General features: G+C 36.4%; 1 protein-coding gene across 1 annotated transcript in view; it reads left to right on the top strand.

The window, feature by feature from the left end:
- The window catches only part of LOC123873563 (neuropeptide CCHamide-1 receptor-like), a 131,928-nt gene that overhangs the window by 108,101 nt on the left and 8,732 nt on the right, over positions 1-15,095 (top strand). The window contains exons 4-6 of the mRNA XM_045918444.1: positions 3,925-4,055; positions 12,673-12,861; positions 13,659-13,762. Of these exons, the coding sequence (XP_045774400.1) occupies positions 3,925-4,055; positions 12,673-12,861; positions 13,659-13,762 (424 nt within the window). The remainder of the gene's footprint in view (positions 1-3,924; positions 4,056-12,672; positions 12,862-13,658; positions 13,763-15,095) is intronic.

Here is a 15,095-nt window from a genome sequence, read left to right as displayed (position 1 = left end):
TTAAGTGTGTGATTCTGTGGGCGGTTCCATGATAAATAAAATATATTTATGTACATGATACCTACAAATCATTCTCGAGTAAAAAGTAACAAGGAAAGTTAAACAACAGGAATTGTAGGAATGTTGTCCACAGCGAAAAGCTTCACTTGTCCAACGAGTTGGTAAGACAAATAAATCTCTTGGATCAACACCGAAGTCAAGCTATACGCGCAGTGCAAACAAGACGGAAAAGAAAATAGAAAAGTTAACTTACAATTCCCTAGTGAATTTAATAATTTCAACTGTAATGAAAATAATATCGATATCAAACGGATATTAGGGTTTCATCATTATCATTGTCATTATCAACCGATACCGATTGTTTATTTCTACTTCCGCTATAACAATGAAACAAAATGTCAATTAAAAAAACACGATCCTTTTTTGAAAGTCGGTTAAAAAAGTAGCCTATGTTACACCCTGATGAATCCTTTACTTGTCTGTGAAAGTCCCGTCAAAATCGGTTCAGCCGTTCCGAAGATTAGCCCGTTCAAACAGACAGACAGACAAAAATTTTTAAAAACGTGTGATTCAGTTATGGTATCGTTCAAATAACCGTATGAGCTTAATATAAGGTAGTTATTGCGAAATTTCAAATTCAAAATATTTTATTCAATTAGACTTTTACAAGTTCTTTTGAATTCTTCTTCTTTACATTATTATTACAGACAAACACTTCAATTTTATTTATTTGTATATAGATAAATTAATGAATAAATGTACGGAATCCTTCATGTGCGAGTCTTCACGGAAATGTAAAACACGTCGAAGACAGGGCAATTTTTTTTTAAAAGACAAAAGTTTTCCGATTGAATTCAGGCTTATCTCTAATCCGACTCGTAAGAAGGTGCAACAGGAAACAAAGATCGTAAAGTTCCTGAAATGGATTTCCTGATCAGAAAATCATTCGTGATTTGAATCTAAATTAGACTCCGATAATAGAAATTTTTATACAGTTTGATGACGCAAATCTGCGAATTGATGACGATCAGTGTCCTTAAGCGTTCCTTTCAGTATATAGCTTAGGAGTCAAGTATAATTATAAGAATCTAAACATAGAAGGAATCTTCTAAATATATAAAAGGCTGACTAGATGATCTATCAACGCACAGCTCAAACTATTGGACGGATCGTACTGAAATTTGGCAAGATAGCCTATAATTATGGTGTAGACATCCGCTAAGAAAGGGTTTTTGGCAAAATTTCAATTTGCGTCCTTAGTAACAACTTGTTAAATAGGCGTTTTATAAAATCATTATGAGGTTTCTTAGATGATTTTTGGGAAAAATACTACCGTCTAAGAAATAACGAACATTCAAGTTTTTAACCATTAAATAACATGACAATGGAACCTACAATATTATGTGTATTCTGATTTTGCACTCAATCAATAATCTAATAGTTATTTAATTAAAGTAGTTTACACTTACACTGCACACTTTACAGGTCTTTATAGACTACTCTTTTCATTAGTCATATGGCTCGGTCCTAATAAACTCTAGGGACCTTCTCGCTTCTCCCTAAGAAACTGCCTTCTATTCGTATTCAAGTCTTCAACGAGTCTTCACATAAATCAAACCCCTGTACCTAAACTTTAACATTATGCAAATGATTGTTTTAATAGTACTCCTGGGATTAAATGTGATTTCAGTGTCAAGTCATTTTGACTTTACTTATAAGTTTTCGTTGAAATTAATCTTCTATTATCTTCTATTATGTGCTTTGACAGAAGCGGTGATAACTAATGGTTAAGATTTCTTGGGAGGTCTTAGATTCGACCGTATGCAAGTAACTTTAACTTTGCGGAGTTATGTTCATTTTAAGTTATAAAATATAACTTGCTTTAATGGTGAAGCAATGTTTTCCTTAGTTAATTAGTTAGAAGGAAAGTTTCCACAGTCATGGTGTTTCATGACTGTGGAAACTTGCATGCCTGAGGTTCACTATAATATTCTCAAAGGTGCGTGAAGTCTGCCAATCCGCACTTGACCAGTCAGGAGGACTATGGTCTAAACCTTTTCCTACCCTAAAACGTCAGTCAGTCAGTTGTGAGGAATATAATGATGATAAATCGCCTAAAGTTAGAAGGATATATTTACAGACACTTTTTGACAAAAACTAGAAAATAAAATACATCAGCGCGACATACTCTCACGGCTTTGTTGATGAAACCAATGATACTTCTTGGGCTGTAGGCTGATCAAAATTTCCCAAGATGAAAGTCGGGGGCAAAAGTTATTTGATAAACGGACTCAGAACTTTATAATTAGATGAATAAGTAATCAGAATTTAAATCATTAAAAAGACGAATTGAGAACTTCCCAGATTATGGTACTAATTGGAAAGATTCGTTCTCGAGAATTAATTAGAAACCATTATAAATTATACCATTAGGCCTCGCAAGACATTACTGGTGTTACAAATAAGGGGTCTATTTATAATGGTTAGGACAATCAACTTTGAGTAACGAACTCATTTCGTGTAAATGCTAAAGGTTCAATGCGCCAGTGTTTTTGTGCAACTATATCTTTGTCCTAACTTGACAAATTATGTAGCTTAGAACCAATGTACAACTACATATTTGTATAGTAGGTAGGTAAGTAGGTACCTACTAGATGACCTCGGCCGCGGATTTAGTTTTTTAAAACTCTCATGGGAATTCTTTGATTTTCCGTGATAAAAAATTACGTATGTTCGTCGCTGCAATTAGCTATAATGTGCACCAAATTTCGTCAAAATCAGTCAATCGGATGGGCCGCAATAAGTTAAATAAACTTTCTATTTAACTATAATAATGCTAGATACCCCAACTTCGTCCACGTGGATCTAGGTTTTTTTTTAATCAAGTGGGAACTCATAATTTTTTCTGGATAAAAAGTAGCCTTGGTCCTTCCCTGAAAGGCAAGCTATCTTCGTATTTTTTGTCAAATGTGACAAGCTAGCGGGCAGACATCCCTTACACGTGTAATCTAAGTTAATTTTAACCCTTGCAGCATTATGGCTATATTAACAGGAAGTTAGTAGATTCATGCGTTAATGGATCACCAAATTAGTTTGAGGAAGCAATCAGAAGCTATAATTCCTGTGTCCTATTTGTCAATTTACATACTGTGTTAATTAGTAGCTTGCGACTACTCGCTATGTACCTAACTAATAACCAACTAATGAGTATCTTATTACAAAAACGAGGTGTGGCTTACGAGTTAAACGTGAGATTACACTGGACCTAAAGCTTTTGGAATTAAACCCTTTAATATCACCAGTTGTGAAATTTATAATTAGATACGCTTAACTACAACACCAAATAGCAAATGTTGATGCAGGCTAAGATGGAGCGTGGGTGCCAATACGGTGGTGCCTATTTACTCTTCTTTAGAAGGTACCTACTAAAGTTGGTGGAGAAAATGGAACCCGTAAAGCCTTAAAGGTATTCCATCTTCTAGCGGTGCGCACTACAAAAGAGGAAGCAAATCGATTCCATAAGCAAAAATTTAATATGTAAAACCTCCACGATGTTGAAAATTGTGTAGTTTGGTCCATTGTTATTTGAAATCTTGAGCTCAGTGCATACATACACAAATGTAGTGCGTACATAGTGACATACTGCTTCGACGTGCGTCGAAACAATAGGTCAAAAACGGGGACCTAGAGTAATGAAACTCTCAGATAAAGCCTGAATCGACGATAAGTCAAATATGGAGACATGAAATCATAGAAAAATACGGCTACATTTGGATTACCTAGCATCAAAATATGTACTAACATTTGAGACTTGCCAGTGACGTCGAAGCGTCGACGTTTAACTGTAGTGAACTGTGCCTAAAATGGTCACTTATTTCATTCAAGTAACCGAGCTTTCTCTAATATTGCAATGTTTGTTCCCAGGTGGAAGCAAGCGTGCCACTCGTCTGACCGTCGCAACAGCCATCGGCATCTGGTTGCTAGCTGGTGTCCTCGCCACGCCTGCCTACATCGGTTCCTACTTGCGAGCATTTGTCGTCAACCCTACTACACAGGTTAGTAACGTTTCTCTTCAGAAGTATTCTAATCAATATATTATTCTACTACTACATTAGCGTCTAGTATATCGGCAAACAACTACAAATAGTGCAAGACCGTGGCATGCGAAAGTCTCTACTTGTGTGGCATATTATTGTAAATTGAATACTTGAAAAGAGCAACCGCCGAGTTTCTTGCTGGTTCTTCTCGGTAGGAACGGCATTCCGAGCCAGTGGTAGTTTAGTGGAGTATTTTGACGATTCAAAAGCACTTGTAAAAGTTTAACTGAATAAAAATATTTTGAATTGAATTGAATCTACAAGAAACCTACTCGTAGGTATATCCAGCAGTGGGCATCTACCTATCGGTTAACGTTGCTTAGCAGAGGACCAGCGATGGATTAAAACGATGATCATGAATTATTATTGTTGTTCGAAAGGTGCCCCGGCCTTTTGCATCATACAATCTGAATCTTTCTTTGTCTTGATGGAAAGGAAACGAGTTCAATCTGAAAATGAGTAGAGCACGTGACGTGTACTCTACTTATTTTCAGATTGTTATAAAGCTCGGCGCACACTTCTTTTCTACTGTGTAACAGATCCTGTTATTTCTCGCATGCATCGAATTAAACTGTCACGCCCACATGCCTGTAAAAGGCACCGAGCGTTATTGTTCTGCAACAGTTTATCTGGACAGATCTTTAATCTAACCGTGTCACAAAGGCTAAACTTTGTAGTGGAAAAGTGCTATTTTTATGTACGAGCACCAATAGTTTGTGTTATACTGCAGTTGGTTTATAAGCGTCATAAAATATCGAGTTTCAAAACCCTTGGGAGTCGCAAAATGCTCGTTCCGCTCGCCCGCAACTCAAATAACTTCTGCCATTCTACTATTTTCTATTTGACATTAACACACCTATCAAATTACTCTTGCCCACAACTTCGTGTTGGATTGAGCTGTTTAATGTCCCATAGGAACCCTTTGTTTTACCGGGATAGCAGTACCGTACGTACCTAAGTACTTATCCGCCTTCAAAAATAAAACTTTAGATTAATTCAGATGTATTTCTCAAAGATGGCTGCCAAACAGAACAGCTGTTTTAAGGCCAACATCTTTATATCGAGGTGTTTTAAAGTACCAAATAGTTAGTGCCATAGATTTAAAGCTGTACCTAACTTTTGCCAACTAATCTATACAAATAATAATAAGAACGTCAATGAACAAATCTATGAGGACTATATTTTATGCTCTCAATAGGTATCAAAATGAAGCGCGATGCAGGATTCTACTGGTGCCATATAATTAATCTGTCAAATAAGGATGTTACTAATGCATCAATCAACGGATAAATAAAACTTTGCTGAAAAGCCATGCAAAAGCAGACAATATATTATGTGATCATGAGAGTTGACCTGTTGGGTCACAACTCTAACCCTATTACCCGCAGGCCGCAACGGTCGTTTGAACTTACGGTATTATTTAATCTTCTCACAGGGGAATCATTGGACCCATAATATTGGACCCAACGTTTATTTCAAATGCGTTATGTGTGGTGTGTCCCTATATAGTGGCCACTCAGTCGAAAATAGCGAAATTTTCTTGTCAAAATTTGCAAAATTAGCGGAATACTACGATGTTAGAGATGAATCTGAACGTCACAATAATATGAATATTCAAATCAAGGAGTATGTGTACCTAAATAGAATCACATAAGGTAGACATCAAGCTACGCCCGAACGGCGATACGCGACTTTTGGGACATGGGAGACGTCAAACGACACATATTATGTGCATGTTATTTTATTTTCTTGATTTAAAAATAGAAATATTATAGTGCGTACATTTTCAGAACTCACTCACCATTTTAGCTCTATGTGTCAACTGTACGCAAATGAAGTAACATATGCAGACAGTGTTTTGAGTCGTTTGATATCTCCCAATGTCCTGAAAATCGCGTATCGCCGTCGCGTGTAGCGGTCGCGTAGCTTGAAGTCTACCTTATACGAGAAATGAGTATAAAGGGCATTTGAAGTAAGCGACAACGATGCGACGGTTTTCATTTGCTTTGCTTTGCTGACGCGATCGCATGGCACCTACTTATAGAAACACTAAAAGATTTATGTTCCTGCCCACATTAAAAGTATTTTAAGCAAATTTTCAGCTACTACTCGTATTTATAGATATATCTACATCCAAAAAATTGTAGGTATGCTTTAAACATAATTTTTGAAAGACGTTACAATTTCATGAAAAATCATCATTTTTATTCAAGATCAATTTCGTTTGGCCATAACTTAGTAGGACAAGAGAAAATGTCATTGTAAAGAAAACATAAATATCGATGCTTGGACGTTATATTTAAGCTTACAGTGACATAAAATATATCCCTTCCCGTCCACTTTCTTTTGAAAAAAGCGGTTTATAAGTTTCACTCGAAAATCCCTTGTCAAATGGATTTTGTTCGTCTTTTCCCGGGGGGATATTTATCTTGTCCCTCCTTTCAATAAAACCTTACTTGAAGATTTGAAATGTTGTAGTATAATCAGGTATATCCAGTTAGGATAAGTGCTATAGGTTCTGTTGGGGCTTATCTTTAAAGCATCCTTTGGAGTTTTGAATGAATCACCTTTAAAGTTTCCTGAAGTTTAAAATCCTTTGGAACTTTAGAATTTTTCGAGATCTGTTATGGTAGGTACTTATAGGTTCTGACTTCTGAACTACGACTACCTAACAATGAATCAAAATTACGCCGAACGAATCTTAGGTAGGTATTAGACTTATTTATAACTAGAGGATGCCCGCGACTTCGTCCGTGTGGATTTAGGTTTTTAAAAATGGAACTGTTTGATTTTCCGGGATAAAAAGTTGCCTATGTCAATTACGGGGACGCAAGTCACGTCGGTACCAAATTTCAGACAAATCGGTTAAGCGGATGGGTTTTTAGGAATCCCGTGGGAACTCTTTGATTTTGCGGGATAAAAAGTAGCCTATGTCCGTAACCGGAATATATGCTAACCCTGTACCACGTCTGAATCGGTTAAACTGTTTGGCCGTGAAAAGGTAGCAGACAGATAGACAGACAGACAGACAGACAGACACACTTTCGCATTTATAATATTAGTATGGATTTTTCCACCTTATTACAATACGGACCATTTTTTTTAAATTAAATAAATATGTAACTGAAAATTTTCGATCCACTAATAAATAAAAACAAAATTAAAAGCACTAGAATTAAAAATTAGAAATGGGCCTGTATGTACTTAAATACTTTTCGAAAATGATCATGATTTCGGTACGCATCTACTAAAAAAAAAAATGATTAAATTATTTAAAGAAAATAATTATAGCTTGTCGCTTTCCCAACGAACACTTACTCAGTGGAGTTGCTCCATTCCACTCTGTTGGTGTGCGTCACACCTTATCCTGCCTCGTTTCCTTAGTTTACTTGACGGAACTATTTAATCTTCTCGCTAGGGGAATTTCGAACCCTTCATTTGTCCAGGACTAATGAACAATTTAAAATCTCTTTGAGATATATTTGCCTTTGAAATTAATTAATAGATATCAAAGCGACTCGACTTGGTAGGTCTTAAGATAATAACGAGACGAGACAATAGTATTCCAGAAAGTTACATCTCTATTAAATAGGTAAGTAGGTAGTATGATACCTTTATAATTCCTGAAACGTTCTTAATTTCACCTTTCTCCTTGAAAAAAGCAGCCAATGCGACAAGTTAGACTCGCGAATCGACCCGAGGGTTCCGGCCTCGGGTATTTTTTTCGTCATTTTGCACTATAAATCAAAAACTATTATGCTTAAAAATTAATGAAAATCTGTTTTCGGTAAAGAACCCTTTCATATGATACCCCACTTGGTATAGTTACTATACTTTGAAAATTGAAAATTCTAAATTATTTGTTATAACACTTTTTTTTTGTGTTGTAACTACAAATTCACGGTTATCGGATTTTTTCCGTAACTTGTGCTATAAGATCTACTTACCTGCCAAATATGATTCTAGGTCAACGGGAAGTACCCTATAGGTTTTCTTGGCAGACACGAACGACAAACGGACAGACAGACAACCAAGTGATCCTATAAGGGTTCCGTTATTCCTTTTGAGGTACGGAACCCTAAAAATACGAGAGTTGAGAACCTCTCTTTGAAGCCTTTTAAAAATGAAGTAAAGATACTTTGCTACTATTTTGTTTTGAATAAAAGCTTTTCCATTGTAGGAGGTTTGCTTTCACAATACAGACCTATAAAAATAAAATAAGAAAGAATTAGAGTACCTACCTACTTTCTTATTTTAGACCAGAACCACCTCTTTTCACCCGACTACAGCAAAGCCAAACAGGTTATGATTTTAGCAGTCTTTGTAGGTATGTATGTATCTATGTTTCTTCTTCTTCTTCTTCTAGTGCCATCTCCTATCGGTGGTTGGCAATTGGCTAACTGGATTTTGTTCACCGCTGCTCTAAACAGTGATCTTGTACTCATGTACGCCATGTAAACCACTGGCGAAGGTTTTAAAGCCAGGATGTTCGTATGTATGTTTATATCTATGTGTATTCCATCGTAGCGCCAAAACTACTGAACCGATTTTGATTAACTATGTGTCAATCGATTCGTTATTAGATATAAGATGACATAGGCTACAATTTATATGAATAAAATCGATATGGCGGATGTAATATGCAAAAAAGTGAATGGTTTTTTTTTGCTATCGTCAGAGTGAATTACTATCGCATAGAGTGGAATGGAAAATGAAAGAGGAGAAAATTCTTATTTTAACAAGTGTAAATTAAAAATTTATAAGACCCCCGACAAGTGAAGGTTACAGCAACTAGAAAAGAACTGATAACTTTGAAACGACTGAACCGATTTTCTTGGAATATAGCTAAGAACACTCTCGATCAAGCCACCTGTCAAACAAACAAAACTAAATTAAAATCGGTTCATTAGTTTTGGAGCTACGATGCCACAGACACATACATAGATATACCGATACACAGATACACACGTCAAACTTATAACGCCCCTCTTTTTTGGGTCGGGGGTTAAAAATATGAATATCATGCAAATGGTTCAAAGTTTAATAACAAATTGTCTTGTTACGCGTTTTACAACTTCGCAATTAGTCTTAAAAATAATGATAAGAGACCTCGATACTAGTAATACAAGTGTAAATTAATAATTTATACCTAACACCCCCGACAAGTGAAGGTTACAGTAACTAGAAAAGAGCTGATAACTTTCAAACGGCTGAACCGATTTTCTTGGATTATAGCTAAGAACATCTCGATCAATCCACCTTTCAAACAAAAAAAAAACTAAATTAAAATCGGTTCATTGGTTTAGGAGCTACGATGCCACAGACAGATACACACGTCAAACTTATAACACCCCTCTTTTTGGGTCGGGGGTTAAATATGTACAACGGTGACAGAAAAATAATTTTGTTATATACAACTAGCGCTATCTATTGGCAGTTTTCAGGTAGAAGGCGGGTTTTAATGTTGTTTAATAATTTTATCTTGTACTGAAAACGGCTAAAAATAAAGAAAAGACGCTTCTATTGTATTGGTATAAAGCCTCCTCTAGTTATTATGCTATTATATTGTACAATTGAGACTTGAAAGTCCAAAGTTCTAGAAATGAGATTTGAAATCTCTGCCTCAGTGGTCAACCGACCTAATAAAGGTTATTACTATAAGTTCAAACGACACTTTAGCAAACAAATCTTTATTACTTATTAAAAAGCGTATTCCTAAGGTTAAAGTTTGCACAGAGCTAATATTAATATTGAAGGTATTGCTGAAGCTATATTTATTATTATTTATGTAGGAGATAGGTATGTTAAATGGCGGACCAATTTGATTTTTTTCATATGCCTGTGTCCTATGGACTATAGATAATAACGAATTTAATAACATCTCATTTGTCAAAATCGGCTCAGTAATTTAGGTGCTACCATGAAAATATATAAATAAACTAATACATACACCCTCACACACAAATGTCTATACATACATACAACCACATACACACATGCTAAAATCATAACCCTTCCTTTTGCCTTTAAGTACCGCAGTGGGGTGAAGAGAGTTGGCTCGTTTTCGCTCAAAATATCATCCTGGCTGTTCAGAACGATAATGCAATCAATATTCTTGACACCATTCCACGCGGGCATGAATTATACAGTAGGTAATTAATACAATAAAACATAGATTAAGTTAGCATAAAGTTTTATTGGAACATTTTCAATGAAAACTTGGCCTGATTGCTGAAAATAGCTTATCTTAACTTCAGCGTGACTACCATTATTAGGTCCTTTTCTCTCATTAATCTTAATCCTTAATTACCCAGAATACTTTTTCGCAGCTTCCGCGTCCAATAACAATAGCAATTAAGTCGGTATCTTCAAGTTGAAAAGACTCGATAGGAAACTTTTCGTAGCAATTTTATTTCGTGAAATTTTTTCTTGTCAGCATTTAATTATTACTAGCTGATGCCCACGACTTCGTTCGCGTGGATGTAGGTTTTTTAAAATCCCGTGGGAACTCTTTGATTTTCCGGGATAAAAAGTAGCCTATGTGCTAATCCAGGGTATAATCTATCTCCATTCTAAATTTCAGCCCAATCCGTCCAGTAGTTTTTGCGTGAAGGAGTAACAAACACACACACACACACACACACACACACACACACACACACACACACACACACACACACACACACACACACATACAAACTTTCGCCTTTATAATATTAGTGTGAAGTGTGATAGTGTGATAATTTTTCTCGATTTATTTTAGGCATTTAGAAGTTAAGGTGGAATAAAGAAATCACAAACATGGATCCAGAAAATATTATACTTCTTTTTTGAGCAGTCGCGTCGTGTCGTGTAAAAGCACCTACTGCGCTTGCTGAAGTCTTGCGGGTCCTCACAAAGTATGCGATCACCATTAAATCTAGTATCTTCAAGTAAAAAAGACTCCAAAGACAACTTTAAAGGAATATTACTTTCGTAAAATACTTTCTACATTTCAATTTTTCTCAACTTATGTAGGATCGCTAAGAAAGGATTTTTGGTATGTATATTGGAATTCCGAAAATTCTTTCTTAGAGAGCCCAAAGGAATTAAATAGGGTACGAAAATTTGTATACAAAACCATCATATTATTTCAAATGGAAGTTCCATGAAAATTGATATTTTTCTTTCCGTCAAAGTAAAATAAAAATTCCCTTTTTCTGGATTTTTGGAAATTCCATTGCAACGAATTTTCATTAATTCCATCAAGTTAGGAAGGGTGGCTTATTTAGTTTTGCATATTGGACTAACTTTGACTGCAACTGTACGATTCAAAGCCACCGCAGAAGTAGTACTTGTGAAGGGTTTGGCCATAGTCCACGCTGGTCAAGTGCGGATTAGCAGACTTCACACACCTTCGAGAACATGGAGAACTCTCAGGCATGCAAATTTATGCAGGCATTAACGGTGAAGAAACGGTGAAGAAGACGGTTAGAAGTGTTTGCCCGGGATCGAATCCTCAACCCATGAACAAGAGGCTTACCTATGTCTTAACCACTCATAATCACAGTTGCATCTTGCAGCCTTCAACTACGGCTCTTGGCTATGGGTCTTGCGGGTTTTATCGTGTAATGTGACCTCACCTTAGTATCTCGAAGTTAAAAATACTCGAGAGGGAACTTCATAGAAATTTTATTTTAAGAAATTATTTCTTACAATTTAATTTTTCAAAATTATTTTAATACTTACCGTAATAGCTTCACGCTTTCAAGTAACTTAACAGCAATTAGATCTCTTTAGATACTTAGCAAAGGTTTCATTAAAGATTGTTTTATTTTCAATATTATCTAACAGTACATTTTACTTTGAATATGCTTATTAGGTATGTAAACGCGAGTAAGTTGCAAAGTCAATATAGATCCTTTAGACCGATTAAAACGAAACTTCGGCAGTTCGGAGGCAAAATCTGACCAAAATAGGTCCAAGAACTTTACAACTTGTACCACATTATGAAATACTAGTTGAACTTCCCCGGTTTCGCTCTTGTGGAATTATTGAAAATCTTTTCTTTTTCTACGTTATAGAGAGAACTCAAAATGTCAAGTTTTTAAACCTTTTGAGGTTTGAGCTGTAGGCACGTTTCCCACTTTATAGTTGTAGAATATAGATGGAGAAACATTTTATGGCTTACTAGCTGATGCCAGCGTCTTCGTTGACTGGATTTAGGTTTATAAAAATCCCGTAGGAACTTTTTGATCATCCGGGATAAAAAGGAGCTTATGCTGCTTTTCATGCAAAAATTTAGTTGATCCATTGCTAGTTGCTACGTTGCTGTGTGATTAAAGGACAGACCAACAAACAAAATACACTTTCGCTTTTATGACATGGGTTGAAACTGTAGGCTCGGTCCCTTAAAATAAAAATAAAATAAAAATATTTTTTATTCAATTAGGCTTCCACGAGTACTTTTGAATCATCAAAAGCATCAACCAAGCATCTGGTTCGGAATGCCTTTGCTACCGAGAAAAACCACCATGAAACTCGGCGCTTAAAAATGAAATATGGTCAAACTTTAATATACATTTTCTTTCCACAGTTTCACGTATGCTACCCTTACCCTCCAGAATGGGGGGAGTCGTACGCACGTACCATGGTTCTGATACGCTTCCTACTCTACTACTCGCTGCCCCTGGCTGTCATCGCACTGTTCTACGTGCTGATGGCACGACACCTAGTGCTGAGTACCCAGAACATGCCGGGCGAGATGCAGGGGACACAAAGACAGGTATGGGGACTCAATTACCTTCCCAAGTGGGGCCTATGCGCGTACCATGGTTCTACCATGTGTACGCGACACTCAGAAAAGCAAGTATTATTTAAATCATTTCAACGAATTATTGGAATGTCCTTCCAAAACCTACGCAAGAACACAGGTTCAACGCGTAAAGGTTATCCGAGAGTTTCAATATAAAGAAAACTAGTGGCAAAGTAAGTAATTTAATTAGAGCGTGATTGCTATCACAATATCTAATTATCCAGTTCACGATCCAAACAGCGAAAATATGCAATAAACGAATCTCAGAGGGAGACTAAAATAAAGACCTTATACAAATTCACTCGAGGTAGTCTCCTAGCAATAGATCGTATGACATCGAATGAGTGACATGTCAACTTTGTTAAACTACCTTCAGTATATAAATTAATAATTTTATATTCTTTTCGACAATTCAAATCAATTTTAAAAAATAATCTTACACGTGCAATTATTCCTCTACTCAGCGAATTCAGAGCTGCTATTGGCACTGTTGTCTATTTATATCTTAGTAAAAGATAATATTATGTACTATGCAGTTGTGGTTTCCATAACTTACCTACTTCCTGAGCTTAGAAACTTTAGTTTAGCCTCAAGTTTAGTTTAACTTTGAAACCTAGAGAAAATCAAACATCATGAATAATCGAAGTCTCGAATCTATGTTAATTATATCGATCATCTAGATTGTTATTTACCTTCATTCCTAGTAGGTAATAAGTTTACAAAAAAATTTGAAAATTAAGGAGAGTTTAAGCCGCGTTTTGTTTCAGATGCGGGCTAGAAGGAAAGTTGCGTTAACGGTGCTTGCCTTCGTCCTAGTGTTCGCTGCTTGCTTCCTGCCCTCGCATGTCTTCATGATGTGGTTCTATTACTGGTACGTTGAAAACCTTTAAGCTGCTTTTTTATTCCATTACACGTTAGTCCTTGACTGCGATCTCACCTGGTGGTAAGTGATGATGCACAGTCTAAGATGAATGCGAGCTAATTTGGAAGGGGTATTCCAGTTTTTTTAAACCCATTACCCCTTAGCAGTTTCTACTCGGCACAATACCGGAACGCTTGGTCGCTTGGCGGCACGGCTTTGCCGGTAGAGTGGTAACAATAGCAGAAGCACGCAAAAGCGTACCACCAGACAAATTCCACCAGAGATGTGCTATGCTTGTGAGCTAAGCTATGTAACTATGTGACCGTTTCCGCTAAATATGCTAAGCGATGTAGCGGACCGAATAAGATGAGCTATGGAGATGCGCCGCGAGGAAGCTGTGTGAGGCAGATGCGTAACTTGAGCTAAGCGATACATCGACAGTAGGGAAAGAACGGGGCTTTATACTACTCGCGTATCCGTAGCTCTCGTCAATACCTCTCATGTATAGTAAGCATTTCTCCATATAGAAAACATAGCTTCGTCAAACCGTTTCCAACAATGCTAAACTATATGGAGCAATAAAATTTATTGGTGCATACTGCATATCCATAGCAACGTCTAGTATAGCACATCCCTGACGGAAAAGGTTGCCTTTTGCTTGCAGAATTTGACTTCAGGCATACGATATTATTATTATTATAGGTGTGATCACTGACGAATAGCCTATCATCTACTCTAATGCGTTGCTGATGTTTGAATGAAAAACGTCTCCATCAATCATTCATCAATCACTAATAATAATAATTAATGAAATTGACTGATGCAGAGCCTCTCATACAATAAGTTAGAGTACCTATTTTGAATTTTCTGTCTGTATGATACAGATTACAGAGTAATAGTAACTTTAATTTTAAAAAACTGTTGCTAGCAGAAATTCTAGATCTAATTTCACCACACAAATACATGACAACTGCAACTGTAGCGTTGAATTTTGTGTACTCGAAACATGTTTGTTTTCAAAAAGTAATTTATAAAGCTCTGATATTCAGTTAAATAACTTTTCTTGTTTCATTCGAAGCCACTAATTAAAGTTTTATTCAGCGGTCTAGCCTGAGTTTCGAACCTGCAGTTTCTGATTATGGTTGCATGAAATTCGACTTCAAATGTCTTAAAACGGTCATGCACCGTAAGCAAAGCATGCAATGTAACAAATGCGTGATCTTCTTGAGCCCGCACGCAAACAAGGTCGGGCCAAGGTTTAAAAGCCTCAATAGCTCAACGGTTAAGTATAGGAGCGGACTGAAATCTGAAAGGTTGGCTGTCCAAACCCCACCCGTTGCAC

This window comes from Maniola jurtina, chromosome 17 (genome assembly GCF_905333055.1).
Source record: "Maniola jurtina chromosome 17, ilManJurt1.1, whole genome shotgun sequence".
NCBI classification, from domain to species: domain Eukaryota; kingdom Metazoa; phylum Arthropoda; class Insecta; order Lepidoptera; family Nymphalidae; genus Maniola; species Maniola jurtina.
The sequence above is the reverse complement of the archived record's forward strand: the minus strand, read 5'-3'. Positions and strand labels throughout refer to the sequence as shown.